Below are 23,097 nucleotides of genomic sequence, written 5' to 3' on the forward strand. Positions count from 1 at the left end.
TCAACTGATCATCAGCAATCGAACATCTCGTGTATCAAATCGATCAAGAATTATACTTAATAATCTTGAATATTATAAAATTAAACGTGATAAATAGTTTTAGAAGAACAACAAAATAAAACTACAATTTTAATGAAGTTCGACTTGTCTTGCTACGAATGATAGAAAGAAGTTTTTTCTAAATGAAAAGGTACATACATAAAAGATAATATTCCATATTATCGTATTTACTATAGCGACTGTACGAAAATTTGAGATTTATATATATGTGATTCTTTTCAAAGAAATAACATAAAAATGCAATAATATTTAATGCAAGTAACAATCGTTCGATTTACTTTCGTATTTGTTCTCTGCAATAAAGGATTATATATATATATATATATATATATATATATATATATATATATTAAGGATTACATACATATACGGCACGCATACGTATATACATATTGTGGGACAAAACCATCATTTTCAATATCGAAATATGTAACATAAGAATTGTAGCATTTTTCAATATATTTCACACATTTTCATCAGCATGCATTTACATATTTTATAAAATCGATAAAAAAATTAGAGATGCGTAAATGACCCTCCTCTATCTCCATAATCTTTAGTATCGTTATCCTCGATTTGATTTATATATATTTCCTCTTGTGGAGGCGTGGTAATAGTTTGGTTGGACGCCATTTTCTTTGAAATCATCGTTAGTAATCGAACGATGTTACGTGCGATTGAATTCGTAGTTTTAAACTTAAATTAATTACGATCGAATGTGATTACGATGGCAATTGCCAATATGTACGATACTGGGACGACGCATGAAAAATAATAATTTCATTGAAAAATTCATTTACACTTTGTTCTTCCTCGATAGGTCAATGAAAAGAATCTAATATCATTAGAGAGGTTACTCCTTCATGGCGCGATTTTGAAAATCAAGTAAGTAATCAAGTAATCATTTTCGAAAAATTTTTTGAGGGAAGGAAAAAAGAAAGTTGAGAATGAATACACACACACACACATTGACAAATTTATCAGATAAAAATTTTATTATCGAAAACCAAAAAAATTTATAAAGTGGTACTTCTCTCTCTCTCTCTCTCTCTCTCTCTCTCTCTCTCTCTCTCTCTCTCTCTCTCTCTCTCTTTCTCTCTGAAGTCGCATATGTTACGAACGAAAGGTGATGAACGGCCCGGCAAACGTCACAGTCGATAACGAAGTCGTTCAGGCATCTATGAAAATGGAATCACGAATCTTACTGGTATTTTTTATATTTGGCCCATAAAACGTACGGTGAGTGTAATTTGTGCTTCTTACATTTGGCTCGGTATCATGAGCTTAATTCATATTTCGTTTGCTCGCTCGCAAAACATATCACTAGTCTCGTATGATATTACAGGGCAAAAGAATGATTCCATTCAAGTAAAATAAATCATGTTTATTCTATTTGCAAGTTTCTTTTTATTAGTTCACAAGTGATATTATTTTATTTTTTATTTATGTGTCTTTTTTACAATTATGATATATATGATCGTTATGAATCAAAAATATCAATCAAAGTTTTATCAGAATATTAACAAATGATTGGTCGATTTCGATTACTACGAAATATTTCGTGACCAATCAGAATAGATGGTTGACAAGAAATATGTCTGTTTACACTAGGGATGTTTGTAATTGGAAAGCATTCACTACCTATTTGGTACCGGAGTATGCGCAAGTGCAATACAATACAAGTTAGAATGAAGGAACCTTGCATTTAAGAGAAGTTTAATTTTAATATTGAATGTGTTCTCAATAAAAATGAGTAGTGTTAAACTTGATGTATTGTGGTCACCGGTTCATTCAAATAAATTTATTACATGGGGAACAGAAATATGTCTTTACGAAGTTGCAGATATAAAAGATGGTATAAGACAGTTATGTGAGTATATGATTGTCAAAGAAATTGATAAAAGATATTTAACGTTATTATTTGTCTATTTAAATTTCTACTCGATTTTCTTATATCAAGGAAGATATATAAAATAATACTGTACATGATTTAAAAGGTGTTATATATTTTTTATTGTATATAGGTATTAAACTTTCTGATTCTACTGTCGCTCATCTGTTAGCAACAAATACAAATCATCATTACGTTAAATGTATCGATATATATCCACAAGCAGAACTAGATATTTTATTGGCAGTCGGACAAGACGATGGAAAAGTTGTTTTAACTACATTTGGTCCAACTATATTCGATTCTTACGGATATGCTGGTAAAGAACTTGGTAAGGAATCAAAATGTTTTTCTTATATGAAATTAATATTAATTTATCAAATTAATATTTATTTATAAATTTCTATAGTTCCAAAACACGCAAGACAATGTAATGCTGTGGCATGGAATCCGGTAGATTCAAATTTAATAGTTACTGGTTTAGATAAGCATAGAACTGATCACTCTATTCTTCTATGGGATATAACCAAAAATTCTGAAAGAATTTATCATAACAATACTCAAACGGATCCAAATAGGCCAGTAGCAGAATTGGCTGTATCAGAAGTAATACATTCATTTGATTGGTTTAAAAGTCAACCAAAATGTTTAGTTGCTGGTGCTAATAATAAACAATTAAAAATGATTGATTTTCGAGGTACTAACAACAAAATTGTTAAATTAATTGTATATAGTATTCTCTAATACTGTTTATTGAATTTTTTATTCAGATTCTGCTAAAGTAGTAAATGCTGCTCCCACAAAAGCAGTGTATGACTTATCAGTAAATCCACATAATAATAATTATCTTCTTTCACACGTTGATAATCAAATTACTATATGGGACACGCGGTGGTTTGAGAAAGCTGTTCTTACTTTATCACAAGGAAAACCAGTTACAAAAGTTTTATGGTGTCCAACAAGGCATAACTTATTGGGAGCATTGCAAAAAGATTCGGGTATTTCTCTATTTAATATAAAAAATGTATTATGCGATAAGATTGATATAAAATTTTTTTTCTTTGGATTGCAGTGGCACTACACTTGTATGATATACAACATTGTGGAATGGGAGGAGGAGAGGATGCAGAACTTGGTGCATTGGAAAGAACAGTAGCACCACCATGGCATAGTCCAGTTAGTTTTGCATGGCATCCGACACATGCATATCGTTTATTAGCAATAGCACAACAAGGTTTGTCTCTTTGGAAAAAAGGAGAAAAGGAAAAAAAAAAATGCATAATATCTTTTTATATTACAGGATTTACAGATTATACAGTCTGTGAAAGAATTACAGTTAATTGGTCTACTAGATCTTACATGGCATGGAATCATGCTTCAAAATCATTTAAATACATTTGTAGCAATGATAATATCTATAAGTCTATAGATGATATTTCTATTCTAACTAAAACAAGAGCTTTAGCAGACTATGGGTTACTAGTGAGTCCATAAAAAATATGATTTATATGTAACATATTTTTTTAAATATACAGTGTTATTTATTCATTATAGCCTGAATTGGCACAAAATGGTGAATTAGCTGAAAATGATACTCTTAAAAATTTATGGCAATGGCTGTATCTAAGTCGTTCTCTTGTAGAAGATGGAACTGTACTCAGTCCAGATAATAAGCATCCTGGTGTAAGGTAATATAAACTTATAAAATAAAGTAACTGTGTATATTAATATATATATATATTTTTTTTTCCCATAGAACACTTTTGAAATTGGATGGACAACAAAATTCTAACAATGGTTTACTAAAATCAGAACTTACTTATCGACCCTGGGCAGATATAGGTTCCACTCATACTGCTAAGATTTATAGGTAATCTGTGCAGGTAGAAAATACTACTTTCTGTCATAAATAATCAATTTATGATCAAAAAAAAAAAAAAAAAAAAAAAAAAAAAAGATTATATTGTTACGTGATCGAAGTTTACGATATAATTATATATAAATATTCTCATAAATATAGATCTGCAGACAGAGACAAAGGTCTTCTATTATGTGGTTGGAGATTTGAGAAAGATACGAATGCTCCATATGAAAATCTATTCTTAGATAGATTGGTAAGAGAAGGAGCATATCCCAGAGCTGCTGCAATAGCTGTTTTTAATCTTTGTTTGCGACAAGCTATAGAAATATTAAATCGTGGTGCTAGAAAAATGTCAATAGCTACAAATTTAAATATCGTTGCTATGGCAATATCTGGCTTTTCAGAAGATAGAAATAGCATGTGGAGAGAGTCGTGTTTAAAGTCTAGATGCCAACTGTCTGATCCTTATTTAAGAGCTACGTTTGCATTTTTGACAGCAGATAATGATTCGTATGAGAATGTACTTGTAAGTTTTTTTTTTTTCATGTGAATTCTATATAAGAAGTTATAATTATTAATTCATTTATTTATGTAATTATAGAATGAAAATGGTATGGCAGTAGAAGACAGAGTTGCATTTGCTCTTATGTTTTTACCAGATAATAAATTGATTGAGTATATAAAAAGACTAACGCAAAATTTGATTGATGAAGGAAATTTAGCAGGTTTCCTTTTGACAGGTACAGTGACATTAAATTGAATAATAATACGAATTATAATTGTCATGCTATAAATAATCTAACTACTATAATTTATATAATTGTTATCTTTTAGGAGCAAGTTTAGAAGGTATTAAATTATTAAATAGGTATTTAGAAATATCTGGAGATGTACAAAGTTGCAGTCTTATAGCTATTAGAGCACTGTCATCTAAACTACTTCAAGAGAATCAAGTTCAAGTATGGATAGCTAGGTACAATAATAATAATGAAATCGAAATTATAAACGTAGAAATAATTTATAATCTATTTTTTATATTGTATATTATAGTTATAGAGATCTATTAAATGCTTGGAAAATGTGGAATCAACGAGCTCACTTTGATATTGCTATGAGAGCTTCTACAAATGAAAAACCACCCCCACAAATATATGTTTCTTGTAATTTCTGCGGTAAAAGTATTTCTGCTTTTATGCAAGGACTCAGTAGAGCTAGAGGACCATTTGGCAGATTAGGAAGTACTTCTAATAAACTAAAGGTAACATTTGTGGAATTTGAAGTGTCAAAATAAATATATAAAATAATATTTGTGTTTGATTGTTTTAGATGTCTTCGTGTCCTAGTTGTAGAAAACCATTACCACGATGTGCAATTTGTTTAATGCATATGGGTACTGTTAGTGGAATTCAATTAACTTCTGCTGGTATAAGCAGAAATGAAGATGATAATAAACTTACAGAATTTAATAATTGGTTTACATGGTGTCAAACATGCAGACATGGTGGTCATGCTGATCATATAACTCATTGGTTTCGGTAATATAAAAAAATTTATTAATTTTATATAATTTTAATCAAAAGTTTTACAAATTAAAAAAATTAATATTATGTATGAAATTCAATATTACAGACAACACTCTGAATGCCCAGTAACATCTTGTACATGTAGATGTTTTTCATTGGATGCATCCTGTAAAATAGGAGCAAGTGTTATGTAAATAAATGTACATACGTATATATTGTACAGTCCTATAAAACTAATTACTTATATTTAGATTGAAGAGACTATTACACATTATCTATATATATATATATATATATTAATTTAATTATATATATTTGATAGAAAAGTTGATTACCTCAACTTACATTAAGATTTTAAAAATAAGTATTTTGTTTTAATAAATATATTATGTATTCTTATATTATTTCACAAATAATTATATCCTATGTTTTTACTTATTCATTTTATAATTTACTTGAAAATGATAGGAATATTAATACGTACTTTTTTCATTTATAAAATTTCACAAAATTTAATATCCACAGTCACTTTCAGATACCATCCATTTTTTTGTTCCTAATACATTTAACACAGCAAGAAGATCATTGTATTGATTTGTCTCTATAATAAATAAAACTTTTAATTCTTTTAGAACTGTATTATACGTTATTGAATAAATCAAAAAATATAATGAACTTACGAAATTTTGTTGTCATACTGGTAGGGAAAAGAATAAAACTATTACATGACATGGTACCTTTTGATTGTACAGTTCCATGTATTTCTATATAACCTTCTGCATTAATATCAAGAGCTTCATTTAATGTTACATTTACTTGTACACCATCCGTTGTAAGAAGTTCTATATTTTTTCCATTTGAACTTTTCTACAAACATGAGTTATAAATAAAAGTATAATTGCTTTAATAATTATTTAATTAAGAGCAAAACCTTAAGCATAATGATCAAATAAAATATGATATTATATTTTTGATTTTAACAATAAAAATTAATAAATCTTAATTGTGATTTGCATGATACGAATAATACAAATTACAAGCATTTTGTATTGTGTACAATTATTTTTAAAAACATCTTACACGGTTAATGGTCCCGAGTAAAATAACTTCCTCTCCTATATTTTGCCCTAAGTAGCGTCCATTAATACGTTTCTTTGCCATTTTCTCTTCTTTTTTTATTTACGATATAATATATTATTTAGAAATCTAACCACTACTTTTATTAGCAAAAAGCAGGATAAGCTATATTTCATATTTTGTTTTTCACTTACGCCATCTATTATAGTCATCGACGATGTCGTCATAATAGAGTAGACTACGCATTCCACAGCAGTCCATAATAAAAATATGATACTTGATTAGTGAAACTCTTTTGAAGTGAACTGATCGTGTATAGAGAATTTAAGTTAGCCGAGCCTATATAAAGTATCTGGTTATATCTGAGAAAGATAAGGTGCTTGTCTGATATCATTAGTCCGATTGTTTAATTTAATAAATATATCTTTATATTTATATTGGTAATAATTTTGTGCTAAGAAAAAACGTGCATATGTGATTTATTTCTAATATATAATTATTTTTTGTCATTGTATATGTAATTACGTTTCTATTAGTTTATATTCAAAGAAAGTTTCTTAAAAGAAGTCTAAATGGTCAAAATGACACCTCAGGATGAAGGGAAGATAAGACAAGGCTTGTCAAAGGCAAGTTTTTATAAAATTTTTGTAAAATTTTGAAATAGCAAAATTTCATTGGTTATATACTTATTTCATTAAAATTTTGGGTATTTTAGTATCAGAGTCCAGAAATTACAAAAACTCAGGTTCTAAGTGTTTTGTCAACGTATAAAGGTCTACAATATGAAATAAAGCCATTTGGTAAGTGATAATGATTCGAAAGACGATTTATTTATATCTAAAGTAGTATTTACAAATGGTATAATTATAAAATGATTTTAAATGCTGACAATTTGTGTTATCTATAGTATTTGTGGATGGAACTCAAAAAGAATTATTCAATTTACTAGGGACAATACCTGTTACATATAAAGGTAATTGTATGTATACAAAGGATAATTGTCATAGAATTATCTAATTAGAGTTAACTTTTGAATAAACTCCGCAGGAAGTCGTTACAATATTCCAATATGTATATGGTTAATGGATACACATCCAAATAATGCACCAATATGTTATGTTAAACCAACATCAGATATGAGAATTAAAGTCAGTATGTATGTTGATCATAATGGCCAAATTTATCTACCTTATCTTCATGATTGGTTACCAGTAAGTAGCAGATTTGAATTTTTATGTTAGTAGTATAAAAAGAGTATTTTCTTTCTCATTTTTATTCATTTAGCATACTTCTGATTTACTTGGTTTGATACAAGTAATGGTCGTGACATTTGGAGAGCAGCCGCCTGTATATGCTAATTCACGTAATGACACACAAGTAAATACGTCACCATATCCTATCCAACGTAAGAATAATATATTTTTTATACAAACATGTTAGAATTGATACGTCATTTTATTCAATAAGAATGAATTGTTAAATATTAATTTAATATTATTATTACATGTATTTAATTAGCTTTCATGCCAGTGCCTGGTGCTGGATCTACTATGCCAGGAAGTGGATTTATGCCATATCCACCGAATTCACAATATAACACTGGAAATAATATTTACCCTCCCTATCCACCATCTGTAACATCAAATATTCCATATCCAGGTTATGGAATGTATCAAGGTGGTGGTTTAAATTATCCAGGACAAGGACATAGTGGTTCTTATCCTTATCCGCCTGCTACACAGCCAGTGAGTTATACTTATGAATTTTGATAGATTATTTAATTTTATAAGAAATTAGGAATGATCAAAGATTTATTTTACAAGTCACCCACAGTACCAGGAAGTTCTGGCGGAAGTTCTGGTACCATTACAGAAGAGCATATTAGAGCATCTCTAGTGTCTGCTGTGGAAGATAAATTACGTCGCAGATTAAGAGAACAATTTTCTCAATTGCAAGCAGAACTTGAAACGTTGCGTCGTACTCAGCAAGAACTTAATAGTGGTTCTGCTTATCTCTCAGAGTTATTTGATAAATTAAATAAGGAAAAAGCAGAACTCGAAAAGAATACAATTATTCTCCAAGACAAAGAGGCTGAATTAGAGAAGGAAATAGCAAAACTTTCTGATAATCAGTCGATAGATGTTGATGAAGCTGTTACCACTATTGCTCCATTATATAAACAGTGAGTCTTTCTACATAAATTCTTTGTTTTTTTTTTTTATTAATGTATAAAAATTACATATTTTTTTCAGGATGCTGAACGCATTTGCTGAAGAGGCTGCCACAGAGGATGCTATATATTATCTTGCAGAGGGATTGCGATCTGGTATTATAGATTTGGATGCCTTCCTTAAACAAGTCCGACAACTTTCGCGTAGACAATTTATGCTCAGAGCTCTTATGCAACGATGTCGTCAGAAAGCTGGACTGACAGATTGAACTGTCATAAACTCATACATTAAACTCTTTTATTATAACGTATTTGTAACAAAGTATATAATTTTCATATTGTGCAAACAAATGAAAAGTGCATTGTATGCATCGGTTGCAGTAAGCAGATCGGTTATGTTGTAAAGTCTATGATAGTTTATCGATATGTATAATATTCCTTCGAACAAAATACATTTTTACAAATTTTCTTGTATCGTTAGTGCAATCATCGATATATCAACATAAGAATAATGCACCCAAGCTATTATATAAATGATTTATGCTATACTATACCAAATATCATGCTAAGTAATATAGAATAAAAGAACACATACGTAATATAAAAAAGATACTCAAGCATGGTTTTATTTAATTTAACGTATTAATAATAATAGATTTTATGTGATAAGTTTTCCTGCTCTTTCATCTTATAAATATATTTTGTCATTGCAACGAATGTTACGTATTTTTTTTTGTCATTGATCAAACTAGAAAAAAAGAAGAATAGTTATATTTTTAAAGATTCTATGAACACTAATCTATAATATATGCGTTACGATATAATCTATAACGTTCTTACCTATATTTATATATATATGCCCACGCATAAGAGTAAAAATAATACACCAAATCCAGAAAATACAGCTGCTACTAAAGATATTAGTAACTCTTTGAATATATCTCTTGTAAATTTGGTACTGGTAACTTCATATACGAAGAACCATGCTGTGAAGAATACTCCAATTCCAAGCAATACTATTCCAAGCAGCGAAAAAACAGCTGGATTTATAGGCGAAACATATCTCGTCATAAAGTCAATTTCCATCTAAATAAATATGATCATACGATTAATAAAATATAATACAGATTCGTTTATTTTTCTTAGGAAAAAGAAAATAACCTAAAAAAGAATAATAACCTAAATGATATTGTATATAAAAATAACCTAAAATGATAAAAGTGAGAAGAAATATTAATCAAATGAAATAAATATATTTTACAAGAAGAATTTATATAAAATTTACCATTTTTTAAATGATATCTACTTTGACGTGGCTCGTTGTCACTTGACAAACTCAACAATATTCAAAGCTCTTATATACAGTATCACACGAATAAAATAAGGACACGAATCACAAAGATTCGATTAAATATGGCTGCGGAAGAAAAATATCGACACGTTAAATGATTCGATAGTGTAACGATATATCGATCCCTTCCTTATCGATCTACGAATTGCGCGAATCTTATATGAATTTTAAATTTGACACTTCTTGTATCATTTGTCAAAATTAATTTAATGATAACATTGTTATATTAATTATTATTTTTCGAGTTTGAATTAATTATATTAAATGATATGATATGATACAATTCGTTATCGAGTGATATACTTGTTACCGAGAAAAATGAACAAGGAAGTAAAATATTTTTAGTAAAAGAATGTTCACATCGTAAAATTCATTTTCGTTAGTATCTAAGTAGCTATTGTAAATAGCGTTCCAGTCGGCGAACAATAACGTGACCGTGAAATTAACGAAATGGCCAATTATGATCATGATCAGTCGACTCGGCTCGCTACCTTAAATTCTTTCTTTCTTTCTTTCTTCTATTTTTTACTAAACTCGAGATATCTTTCCCTTTCGCCGAACCGTTTTGTATGTAGGTATGTAAGTACTTACCTACTCCATAATGAACGAAGTGAACATGCGATTGTAGTGGAATTTCTTCCTCAGCTTTCTATTCCTTCGGATATTTTCACCTTAATCAATCCCCCTCCGCTGTTTCTTTGGTATTCGATATACGATCGTTGTGAGATATTTGAATTTGTGGTTGAAAGTTTCTCAATCGATTACATGCGTGTATCAAGAAACAATCTTGTAATATGGTCGATCGAGAGATCAAGTTTAAAAAATATTGATCTACGTAATTGTTTTAAGTACTTGTTTTACATGTAATTTCTTCTTTTTGTTTTTCTTATTATTACAATGTCGATGACAATAAGATATATTATTAAGAATTTTTAAATAAATATCATATAGTTTATTTCTGAAATCAATGACTTTTCAATTGATCTTTGGGCGGAGTTCTGAAAGCATTTACTAAGTACACCGATTCGCTTCGGTAGTTATCGTGTGTAGTATATAAACGCTAGCGGAGTTGTGTTTCTCTCAGAGTTTCTTTAGATAATAGTCACGGATCTTCGCAGAGCAACCTTGAATTTGTTACTCGTCATATCAACAATGAATTGCAACTTTTTGGTATATAAAAAGATACATTTTATTATGTGTATATATATATATATAATTTATATTAATATATATTATATTATATTTTTATCAATATAGATTTAATATATATAATATAAAATATTATATTTAAATGATAACTAACATTATTTTTTTTTCATTTATTACAGACTTTGATTTTTCTTTTTATATTTTTCGTTTTGATATCACCATCGTCCTCTTCGTAAGTATTTCAATGAAATTTTATTTTTTACCTTACACTTGCATGATATTATTTATTTTTATTCTTATTCTTATTATTGTTATGTTCGCAGAAAAAAGGTGGTCATACACGTACCTTACAAAGTGAAAAACGTGAAGCATACTCACACGATATATAAAATAATACCACATCACGAAGAAAAAAACGAGCACGAGCAAAGTCACGAGCATGAGAATTATGATTTCTTTCGAAGATGAATTATTATTGGAGAAATATATCCAAGAAGAAAATCCAAAGAATGGTTATTAAATAGTACAAATTTTTATTTTAATATATTAACGCCAAATGTACCCGTTATATTATTTAAGTAAATCTCCAGTTCAACTTTGTGTTATTGTTGTATGTTATTTAAGTGCAATATAATCGTAATAATAAAAAAATAAAAAGTGTTGTTTTTTATTTCGTTTAAATCAAAGAATGCTAAAACATTTTGTGATATTAAAATGTAACGAAATTGCAATAAAAAATAAAAGGACAAGGTATGACAAAGAAAGTAATAGTGTTGGTTTTCATTTTATCTATAAAAAAAAAAGATATATCTAAACGTTACTTTATAGAAATAAATCTTATTCGTTATTATTATTTTGTCATATTAAAATATATAAATATATATATATATATATATATATATATATATATAATGAAATTGCAATAAGAAGGAATTGCATTCGATGAAGAAAGAAAAAAAAATAAATACAATATTTCTCTTTTCACTTCATTTACACTATATCTACACTATATAGTAACTTTGTAAATGGAAGTTTAATAGAAGTCGTGTGAAATGAAAACAGAAGGTCAATAACTCTCAGTTTTTTCTTTTCTTTTTGTTTTTGTTTTGCAGAAAACTATAAACTCTCTTCAACGAACGTAGATAATTTCATTGGCGCGACGTGTTGCGGAGTATTGTTTCACCGTGCGTAAAAATATTATAGTTTGGGATAAAAAGATTCGATGAAGCGTAAACACTTATAAACGAATAAAACGATTGAACGGGGAAATGATGATCGGGCATATAAGCGACAATCTCACCGTCGACGATTCAGATTCACTTTGAAAATCGTCTTACGATCGCGAACGATCGATTTCTCGTATCTATTCTTAATTATTAAACCTCTTTGAGTTGTATTATTCGAGATATAAATATAAGGATGAAATCGACTTGTCTGCTTCTAGTTTTGTTGAATGAAATTTTTCTGGGAAACGGAGGAAAGGAACAGTGAGTGTTTAAAATCAGTATTTATATCGTTTTATTATAAATCATTAAGAACGATTTTTCTTAAGACAGAGTTCCATCGTCGATATATGCTTTTTTACGCTTTTTTATAGTCAGAATGAAAATAATCATCTCTCTGAAAGATTTACAATTAAATATATATATATATATATATATATATATATATCAATGTACGATCAAAAAATTATAGGTTTATAAATTTAAATGAAAATAAATTATTTCTCCGAGAGAGATTCATGAATAAGTATACATTAAAAATTTAAAAGTTTCTTTAAAATTTTTATTTAGAGATTATCTAGACTCTATTAAATACCGAGACGATCGTCTTATAAATTTAAAATATTGTTTCTCTTGAAAAAATTCTATTCTCTTTTCTCTTCTGATTTCCATTCAGTATACATTTCAAGATACACGTGCCAGAGATCATCAACCATCACATTCATACGAAAACGATATTCATACATAAATTGGTGCCTCGTAAAAAGTACGTGCCACACAAAAAGGAAATACCAAAAAAGAAAAAACCATCGTTTCACGAGGAAGAAGATCATAAGGATGTTCACCACGAATGGAAATATTGGACTAGTCACTTTCACCATGACGATCATGGTCATGATCATCAAGATGACATTAGTCATGAAGTTAAACAAGAAGAAATATTTAACGAAGGTTATCAGGATCAAAAGGATTTTCAACAAAATCCAGTTAAAACAGACTCTTACTTTCCTAAACGAGAATCTCATGATGAAAATATTTCTTCGAGAGATTACACGAACGGTTTGGTCGGTTACTCCTATCCACCGCAATATTCACGGTATTCGGAAGATCGCGAGATCTCTGATAATAAACAAGAAAAACCAACGCACAGCTACGAGGAAGGATATCGAAAAGGTTTACAAACGAAAAGTGGAGCTATTTATACTAACGAATTAAATAAATTTCATTTTGGTACTAAAGTGGAAGAGGAAGATGAACGGAGGGAATCTAAGGATGAAAGAGAGGAGGAGAAGGAGGACGAAGAAGTCGTCAAAACTAATGCAGGACGTTACTTCGTCACCGAGGAAAACGTGGAATTCGATCATTCTAACGAAGGAAGCGAGATAAAATAAAATATTTTGAACAGAATAGTTTCCAAGGATTAATTCTAAAGAAAATTGTTTCTTAGTAATTTACAACGAGAGAATCGTGAGGCTTAAAATACATTATTATTTTCATATATCTGTAGGTATGATATGTATGAATGACAAGAACACAATGGGATAAATGTTCCTGTGTGTCGCCATGTGAAATATTCATTTATAAGAAAAATTGTCTCTTCATAATAACTTCCTAATTCTCTTTCCTTCGTTCTTACGATCTTCCTTATTTTACATTCGAGTATAAATTCATTCAACATTCCCATAGGTACAAAACAAAAAAGTATATAATTTATTTGTCATAATAAGATGAACTATAAAGAAAAAAAAAACAGAAACAATAATAACAAAAAAAGAAAACGAAACTGAGATAGAAGAAAAACGAACATATACAAAAATTAAATATTACAAAAACGAGGAAGTATAAAACAGGTAATTATATAATATATATATATATATACACAATTGATAGATAGATGGTAATGAGATAAGTAAATATGGATAGAGACTAGGACACGTGAGAGGTAAAAAAAGATGGACGGATAAGTGCGAGGGAGGAGGATAATCACTTTCGTTGTTGACCGTCATAATTTAGGATTTTGCTCGAAAAATTTGTGAAGATTTTGTTCAGTGACCACCCCAGTCACCACCACCACCACCATAACCACCGCCTCCACCACCTAGATCGTAGCCACCTCCGCTTTCTTCCCATCCACCATGTCCTCCTCCACCTCCTCCACCGTATCCACCGCCTCCAACTTCAATGTGACCACCTCCATAATCGCCACCACCGAAATCGTGTCCACCACCTCCACCACCTCCGTGACCTCCATGACCTCCTAAATCGATCGGATGACCGACCGTGTAGCCCAAAACTTCATATTTGTCACCTCCTCCACCTCCGTGATGTATATGCTTAGTTATCGTGTGGGTATGGTAAATATGTTTGATTTTATACGGTACATGGATCACCACATGTTGACTGAAACATTGTTAAATCGATTAAGTTTTATGATAAACTGATTTACAAGAGAACAATTTCAGGTCTCTACCGGACTCGATAATAAAGAAAAAGAAGAAAAAAAAAAAAAAGAAAAATCTACGACTTCTTTTTCTTCTGACGTTTTCTCCCGTAAAATATATCTGGTTACTTGAAACGGACATTACTCCTTTGCAAAGAAAATCGGCGAAAGTCCGAACGTTGAACGATTTACGAGACAGGATTGAAATCGTGAGAAAGGACACGCTCGATCGACCCTACTTTTACAATTAGTTATATATATATATATATATATATATATATATATATATATATATATACATGTATATAACTAACAATAAGCATAATAGGACACATTGTTACTCTCGATCGATTTTTTTTTTTTTTTAGCGAACGTTCACTCGTACATTCTAATCTCTTGTAACAAATTTATTTCGCACAGAATAATCACACTAGAAAGGACTTACTGCTTTCCTCCGTGTCCGGCCTCGGTCAAGTTCAATAGCGAAGTGACAAGTAACAAGATCAACTGTGAACAAATGATGAGAAAAAGTAACAAATATTCATTATATGAACAATATTATATTATCGTTTCGAAGAATAAGTTTCATGTTAAGTGAATAATAAGATAATGGTATTCATTTTTTATTTTTTATTTATTTATGTATTACTACATGATTCACTCGAAAATGATCTCAAGTAACAAATATTTCGAACATTGTGTTAAATAATTAAGAAAAGAAAATTTTGAATTTATATTGATTATATAGATCATGTTTTTATTTATTACTTGGTCCAATCAAAAATGACCTTAGATACTAAAGTATTTACGATATTATGTTAAAATCTAAAAGGAGAAACTCAAGTTAGAGTTCAATGTCGTCCATTTCTTTTGCTTGGATATTATTTGGTTCAGTCAAAAAAATAAAAAAAGAAAGAAAAATGATCACAATCCAAAAAATATGTAATGCACTAAAAGGAGCAAAAAAAAAAAAAGAAAAGAAAAGAAAAAGAAGAAAGGAAGGAAAGAGTTTGACGAAGAAATTTGAATTCGTATTCATTTTGGAACTTACATATATTACAGTATTACTTGATCCAAATGAAAAATGTGATCTTATCGACTTACCGTGACTCCCAACATCATCCTATCTTTTCCGATCACTTCCCTATGTAAAACTTCCTGTAATAATTGAACTTCCTGTAAAATGTAGGGAAGGAAATAAAATTAAAAAAAAAAAAAAAAAAAAAAAAAAAAAAGAAAAATAAATTATGGAAGGACCAAAGCTGGTAATAAGTCCTCCCGAGACACACCAGCTCTCGGTAGCTACGAATGCGCTTTTGATCTGTCGATTGGATTCTATAAGTGCGCTGCTTTTATACACGTACGTTGATAGAAGTCGGATAAGAATGAAAGGGAGTCTTTTGCACCCGAGGTGCTCGTGAAAGGAGGCGACTAATCGTCGAGCCGTAGCAAAATACCGCACGGAGAGTCTATCTCTCTCTATCTCTCTCACTCTTTTACTCTATTTCCTCCCTCTTTCCTTCTTCTTTACATATTTAAGTTTTAAATTTTAACGTTCATAATTCCTGCATCCTTTTCATTCCCTCTACCATCTGTTATTCCTTCTCTTTCTTTTTCTCCACCACCTCTTCCACCTTTTCCTACCCCTTCTCCACCTCCTCTTCTTCCTCCTCCCACTGCTCTAACTTCTCTCGTCTCTTTTCTTTCTTTTTTTTTTTTTAAATGAAAGGTAGACAGCAAGGTGAACGGCCAAGATCAAGATCGAGCTGCTTTGGTGATACAGATGCGAAGATCTGTCCGCAGTTTCACTTGTCTTTTGATCCTTCATATCTCTAGTTATATCTCTAGTTTAGAAACATTTTTATGATTTGTTTTTGTATGATATGTACATCGATTTTATTGATATTTCTATTTATTTATTTATTTTTCTTTTTTTTCATCTATGTTATAATAATTTTTGTAAGTCTCGAAAAAGCATAAGCTATCTAAATAAATTCTGTGTGTGTTAATCTATCATATATAAATTGCTTGCTTTTTTGTATCTACATAAATAAAATATATATGATTGATATATTAGATTGGCCATTAAGTAATGTCGAAATTTTCAATATTTTTTATCTAAATAAATAACACTGTATTCATTAAGTTTTTATTGAAAATTTTTTCTTAAAATTTTTTATTAGTCGAAGCAATGTTATACTATCCTTGTAAATATGACTTAATAAAATATTATTGTATATTATACTTTAGTGTTCTTTATTTACATAGAAAATATTATTAATTCTTATATTATTTATTGATTAATTTAATATGATATATACATATCATATTGGGTATATATATTTACACACACGCGCGCGCGCGCGCGCACATACACACACACACACACACACAGAGAGAGACAGAGAAAAATTTGATAATTATCATGTCATTGTAATCGAGACATAGGAAGACTCATTAAAAAACATTTTCTCGATTTTCCTTTTTTCCGAAAGACATTAGAATAAGAGATAAGATCATAAATGCATATAAAAAAGTAATCATGCAGGTTTTTATCCTACTTGAAAGTTTACGTTGATTAACGAGTGAAACAATTATTATCAGATCGTATTGTTCCGCGAATAGATATTTAATCTATATTTCTTAGTCTTGGATGCTTTTTAGTCACGCCTTTTATGAAAATCGGATGGGAGATACGACCGAAGTGAAAGATGTAACTGGTCGATGAACTGTACGCTACGATAATGCAACCGTTGCTAGTTAGTTATAACGCGTTTCACTCAAGGACGTATACTTATATATATATATATATATACTACCACGTTTACTATTCCAACATTTTTTTATTTTGTTTTCTCTTAATTACCTTTTCCTTTTTCTTTTTTTTTTTTTCTGTGAATATTTTCTTTACATTATGAATAAATTGATCAAATCACATTTTAATCGTCGTTTAAGATGAATTTTAAATTTAATGATTGATATTTTTCTTATTCTTTTTTTCTTTTCTTTTATGAATATTATCTTCAAATTATGAAGAAATTGATCAAATCATTTTATAATCGCCGTTTAAGATGAATTTTAAATTTACATTTTTCTTATTAATTATTCTAATGTTTCTCTAATAAGATAATATTACTTATAAAATATCCCTTTAACATGAGAGAGAGAGGGAGAAAAAAATAATATGTTTCAGAGCATTCCTATTAACCGCTTGATATATTACTATAATTAGATTAATTCAGCCGTAAAATTGTTGTGCAACAAAGCGTACCGTTCGATTATATCGACAGCTAGAAATCAAGTTCATTATTATTAAAGGACAATCCTGGTGCGATAATAACGTAAGACTAAGAAATTATTTTTTTCTATTACTGTATAATACAATAAACATTTAATAAGTACGCAATAAGAACGTTTATTACAAGAATATATTTAATTATTATATATATTTTTTTATTGTAAATATAGACGTAATAATATGCGAGTAAAGAAATTTAGAAATATGTATTAAAAATGTTTTTATAGTCTCCACTTTCTTCATTACATATACAAGTATATATTACATATGTATGTATAATATACATATGTAATAAATATGTGAAAAGAGAGAAAAATGGAGAAGTATATATAGACAATTTTTAAAAAGTATCAACTTCATACAATCTATATGCGTTGACGTTTTTCAATTACATACATATTTGTATACTATGCCAAATTATCTAATCACCTAATATTCTGATAATTATTGATCACCGATAAAATTTGATAGAAATAATCACTTAGTTTTTAAATGGATCAAAGATTACTGTTTCTCGATTGTCATGGCCTCGATTGATCTTGATAAAAATTAAGATAGAAGAAAAAAAAATAAGTCAAAAAGTAGGAGATGAGCAGAAATTTAACTCCATCAGTAGCAAATCGATCTCTATGTATCAGATCTTGTCTTGGGAGAAAGGGAAAACGATCTCCAAGCATGTCTCATAAAATTTACAAGAAGGGGAAATTGTATGAGTATATTGTGTGCGTGTATATAGAGAGAGGGAGTGTCTCTATGTAATGGTAGTGATAGTAGTAGCACTCGAGCGAAAATGAAAACGAGCTGTACGCGATATGGTTTATCCTCTTTTTCTTAAAGATCGTAAGACCGTGACAGTGAACTCTCTACTAAAGGAATTTCATTCGAATGGATGCGAACTAGAAACCGATTGGTCCACGCCTATTTCTCTCACGATTATTATTGTTGTGTTGTTATTATTATTATTATTATTATTATTATTACTATTGTTACTATTATTATTATTTGCTTTATTTTTTCTTATATATTATTTTTTTTTATATACACAAACTCATACATGTATTATATAATGTAAATATATATATATTACATTATATTATAATAATACTATATTATATATATTATATGTATGTATTATATGTGTATATATATATATATGTACACACATATACACACAGGTCTTATCTCTTTTATATTCATATTTATAAATATGTATATAATAGGCATGCATTTATATGCATAAGTATGGGAACTTAGTAGAAACATTTATAGTATATTTCAAAATAATATATAAAGTCTATGAGATACTATGTCTTGAATACTTCCTAGAAAACAGAAACTCTATTTAATGACCTTTTATTCTTTGAATTTCACATCATACATTGTTGCAAAGTTGATTTTCACTGTCTCCTTTCGTTGTTAATTAATTGTGAAACGGGTTTGTTAACATATTACTTTGAAGAAAGCCACTCGATTCCTTTTGCTTTTTCTTTCTTCTTTTTGATTTCTTCCTTTTTTTTTTGTCAAGACAATTTCTTCATGCTATATAAAGCAAAGTAGGAGCTTGCAAAATAAAATGACTTTTTAAATTTCTTTCATTTACCTAAAAATGAATACGCTCGTTCAAGGGTATTATTAAATACAAAATAAAAAATAATAATTTTCAAGAAATCCTATGCATATACGATCGAATATAAGTAGTGAAAGTAGTTTCTTATAAAAATCAACTCATTTTTGAAACTTTCAGCAATTTATCAAGAGAAAATTTATGATGACAAAATTTAGGAAATCTCAATTATCATCTTACGAGTTCAACGAAAATATCTATGGATGTATATGTATGTAGAAAGACTTTCTTTTTCGTATATTAATGTATCTATAAATTTAAATTCGAGGAATGTTTCAATAAAATCCATCGAGATTTCACTCCGAAAATATTTTACTATAATATATCCACTACAGACAATAATACTTCACTCCAAATATCGGACATATAGTTACAATTTTCTGGAATTTGTTGTTGTTTTTCCTTTTAATTCTCAGATTTATCGATTATTTCGTCATCAGCAATAAGATTCGTATATACGTACATATAGTGTACACTGGGTAGAATAATGCATATAAATTTGAGAAGTAATAAATAAGATGAGACAGGATGAAGTAGAAATCAGCTTGTACGGTTTTATTCTTTGTATTTTGGAAAGTATCGATCAGGGTCTTCTCATGGCGGTAGACCATCGTGTCTACGTTTCTGGTTCGACTAAAGGCTATCCAGGGTGGTGCAAAGAAAAATCAACGAAGAAAGTGTCGATTTCCCCCAATGAGAAGAGAACCGAGCGATATCGTTTTATTCGTTCGAATCTATGTATATGTATGTATGTATGTACTTTAGATATCAAGGTTGGTAGTAGGCCATGCCCACCCATTTCTTTATGGACCTGCCTATTGGATGCAACGAAGATTTTCCACGTCGTCGATTGATATTGTAAAAGAAGCTATCTGAAGTGACCACTGCCGAGTGGTAGGAGTGTACACCACCTTTGCTGATCTTCTTTTAATCTTGTATAAAAGAGAAGAAGCCAAGCGTAAGCTCTCGCAATGTATCTGGATCAACCGTGGTGTAGATCGCACCTAGCTCTTGCCAAGCGAGCATCGAGAAAGCCACACAGAAAACCGGCTAATCTGTTAGATAAAGATCTACGTTGAAGAGGAACAACAGCAAGAGAATAGAATTGCTTGATTCTATTTTGACACTGACAATGCAGTTGGCGGTAAGCCATTTTTCATTATCTTTTTTGCTTCTTAAACTTTTCTCTATCTCTCTCTTTGCTTTTTGTTTCGTTTTTTTTACTTGCTCTTTCTCTTTTTCGATATTTCTTTGAACTTGAGATCAAAACGTTTTATCGATATCAAGGCATATATCGAGTTATTAAAAGTCTATTAAAACCATTCACGATATCACTTATTCATTTAATCTTGATATAATACGTAGAAAGGTGATTTCGGTGGAGTACGTTGAACGTTCGCAAAACGGATTCTAGATTAATAGGTCAGAGAAAATGAAGGTAGCCGTTAACAAGCGATTAACGTTCGCAGGTGTTGTGCGTTCTTATGCTGGCAGTTTATGAACCTCTTCTTGTTCATGCGTAAGTATTTCTACGTGTTGCTATATATAATAGAGAAAGATCAATTAACGATATAGAATATTTCGACGTCCTTTTTTTCGTAGGAAAAAATTAGTAGTTGTCTTCCCTCGGCAAATACGACGTAGCCCGATGATACCATGGCGTCAGAAGTCGCCAAATTTTAAGAAAACGTCTTACAGAAATAACGAGTTTTACAACATGCATCATAATCATCGTGCTCCACATTTCTACGGACCTAAACCCGTTTATCACAGGGATCCACCTTTTCCGCATGGTGGTGACGATTTTGATCATGGTTACGAAGTTAATCATGTGCGTATACCACATAGTAAAGATATCAGTCATGCGATTTCCTTTGGCAAGGGATATGTTCCTTACGATAGTATCAGAGGCACATTTTCATTGGACAATGACAAGTAAGTATTATAAAAGGATATTTTCATTAAATTATGAACTCGTTGTTAATATAACGGTATTAATTATTAAGTAAAGGATAAATATTGTTTTCATTAAAAATAATTGTTTAGGTACACAGAGATGATAGAATATGTTAACAAATATACCGAGCCCAGTCATGCTTCCACAAATTATTCACCAACGGGATCGGAATACAACACTCCACCGTCTGGTTACATGCAAGAAAACATTTTCAGTGATTCTTACTTTTCCGATGTAAAGAATATGGATCTTCAAGAAAGAAAGAACGAAGATGCTAAGAATTACATACCTCGAGCTATCGGTAATGAATTGACGAAGACTATGAACGGTGTTTTTGAAATGAACAGAGATGTTAATCCTAAGAACCCAGCGTATTATAAAAATACAGATTATCAGGATCATAAAGCGGAAGGTGCTGTAATTGTTCCGGCTGGTATTCCATCAGCTACGATAGGTGGCAGCAAGGAAGGTATTATTTTTCGTGATAGCGTGTCATTGGATGATTACAACAAAAAGGTGGAAGGGTTCACCAAAAATTGGCCTCGTTTATTGGGTGCTGATTCTCTTCCTCAATCACCGATTATCAGTTCGATTAGTTCGATCGATGATTCTACTCTCTTACAACAACAACAACAACAACAACAGCATCAACAACAGCATCAACAGCAATTGATAAATCCTTTACCAAGTCCGGCTGCTTTGATAGGACCCAGCTATCCTATTTCTGGTCCAAATTGGTTTTCGGAATTTGCACAGTCCAAAAGAGGATATGCCGTGAAAGAAGAATTAATGGAACCACCTCACGATTTTCGTACTATGCCCATTCAAACTTCACCCCTTCAGAATTTCCCTATTGGGATAAATGTTGGACCATCTGTTTTGCCTCCTATGATTCATGCACGATGAATTTAAGAAACGAACAACTAATGTGATAACGCGATTAGCTTATTTATGTATGATAGTTTTCTATTTATATTTATTTTTATTGGTATATATAGATATATGTATGTGTATATGTATATGTAGATATATATGTATATGTATATGTATATGTATATGTATATATATATTTCTTTGTCTTTCCCTCTTTTCTTTCCTTTAGATGTTAATATATTAGAACGAAAAGATTCTCTTGGATATAATTTATATTCTCTAAGAATTACTTGTAAATTGTTATAATAAAACTGATTAAAACAAAACAATAATTAATGTATTTTATCTCATAATGATATACAAGATAGATTTAATGAAAATAATGAAGTTAAATATATAGACATAAAGGTATACGTAATAAAGAAGATTTAAACCAATTTTATAAGTTAGATAATTATTCAAAAAACTTATTAATAATCGAATCTGCAAAATTTAAATATAAATTATTATATTATTATGAATATTATATCGGTATGAATATACATTATTAAACAAATTAGTTCGAATATTGCATGTAAATATTATAATATTATAAATATG

At 29.7% G+C, this 23,097-nt stretch overlaps 6 protein-coding genes across 9 annotated transcripts; 3 read left to right on the forward strand and 3 right to left on the reverse strand.

The window, feature by feature from the left end:
* The first annotated feature begins 171 nt into the window (after positions 1-171).
* LOC122632476 (GATOR complex protein MIOS) lies at positions 172-5,734 on the forward strand. 4 transcript variants are annotated; one of them, XM_043819504.1, is made up of 17 exons: positions 172-190; positions 881-945; positions 1,165-1,299; positions 1,672-1,930; positions 2,085-2,282; positions 2,361-2,648; positions 2,722-2,949; positions 3,024-3,185; positions 3,252-3,433; positions 3,506-3,639; positions 3,708-3,821; positions 3,972-4,338; positions 4,414-4,552; positions 4,647-4,785; positions 4,863-5,070; positions 5,139-5,347; positions 5,442-5,734. In XM_043819504.1, exons 4-17 carry the CDS (start codon positions 1,810-1,812, stop codon positions 5,527-5,529), a joined length of 2,577 nt encoding a protein of 858 aa, XP_043675439.1. In that variant the 5' UTR covers positions 172-190; positions 881-945; positions 1,165-1,299; positions 1,672-1,809; the 3' UTR covers positions 5,530-5,734. The 4 variants fall into 4 exon arrangements, with proteins under 4 accessions (XP_043675439.1, XP_043675262.1, XP_043675351.1 ...); XM_043819327.1 differs by lacking the exon at positions 172-190 and having other exon boundaries at positions 692-945; XM_043819416.1 differs by lacking the exon at positions 172-190 and having other exon boundaries at positions 692-945; positions 1,187-1,299.
* A 92-nt stretch (positions 5,735-5,826) lies between these two features.
* Positions 5,827-6,574, reverse strand: LOC122632938. Its single transcript, XM_043820299.1, has 3 exons — positions 6,416-6,574; positions 6,016-6,202; positions 5,827-5,936 (listed from the first exon to the last, which is right to left on the reverse strand). Exons 1-3 carry the CDS (start codon positions 6,494-6,496, stop codon positions 5,848-5,850), a joined length of 357 nt encoding a protein of 118 aa, XP_043676234.1. The 5' UTR covers positions 6,497-6,574; the 3' UTR covers positions 5,827-5,847.
* A 130-nt stretch (positions 6,575-6,704) lies between these two features.
* On the forward strand, positions 6,705-9,050 carry LOC122632638 (tumor susceptibility gene 101 protein). The gene is made up of 8 exons (XM_043819731.1): positions 6,705-7,038; positions 7,128-7,212; positions 7,320-7,385; positions 7,460-7,623; positions 7,697-7,817; positions 7,931-8,157; positions 8,236-8,594; positions 8,665-9,050. Exons 1-8 carry the CDS (start codon positions 6,985-6,987, stop codon positions 8,849-8,851), a joined length of 1,263 nt encoding a protein of 420 aa, XP_043675666.1. The 5' UTR covers positions 6,705-6,984; the 3' UTR covers positions 8,852-9,050.
* On the reverse strand, positions 8,864-10,023 carry LOC122632999 (transmembrane protein 258). Its single transcript, XM_043820440.1, has 3 exons — positions 9,868-10,023; positions 9,423-9,668; positions 8,864-9,330 (listed from the first exon to the last, which is right to left on the reverse strand). The coding sequence occupies exons 1-2, from the start codon at positions 9,868-9,870 to the stop codon at positions 9,429-9,431; spliced, it is 243 nt and encodes an 80-aa protein (XP_043676375.1). The 5' UTR covers positions 9,871-10,023; the 3' UTR covers positions 8,864-9,330; positions 9,423-9,428.
* Positions 10,024-14,196: 4,173 nt separating this feature from the next.
* LOC122632775 (ctenidin-3-like) lies at positions 14,197-15,867 on the reverse strand. The gene is made up of 3 exons (XM_043819958.1): positions 15,850-15,867; positions 15,191-15,252; positions 14,197-14,705 (listed from the first exon to the last, which is right to left on the reverse strand). The coding sequence occupies exons 1-3, from the start codon at positions 15,865-15,867 to the stop codon at positions 14,351-14,353; spliced, it is 435 nt and encodes a 144-aa protein (XP_043675893.1). The 3' UTR covers positions 14,197-14,350.
* Positions 15,868-20,715: 4,848 nt separating this feature from the next.
* On the forward strand, positions 20,716-22,558 carry LOC122627013. The gene is made up of 4 exons (XM_043807732.1): positions 20,716-20,811; positions 21,137-21,186; positions 21,270-21,602; positions 21,714-22,558. Exons 1-4 carry the CDS (start codon positions 20,800-20,802, stop codon positions 22,528-22,530), a joined length of 1,212 nt encoding a protein of 403 aa, XP_043663667.1. The 5' UTR covers positions 20,716-20,799; the 3' UTR covers positions 22,531-22,558.
* Positions 22,559-23,097: the final 539 nt, after the last annotated feature.

Source organism: Vespula pensylvanica, chromosome 1 (genome assembly GCF_014466175.1).
Source record: "Vespula pensylvanica isolate Volc-1 chromosome 1, ASM1446617v1, whole genome shotgun sequence".
Taxonomy (NCBI): domain Eukaryota; kingdom Metazoa; phylum Arthropoda; class Insecta; order Hymenoptera; family Vespidae; genus Vespula; species Vespula pensylvanica.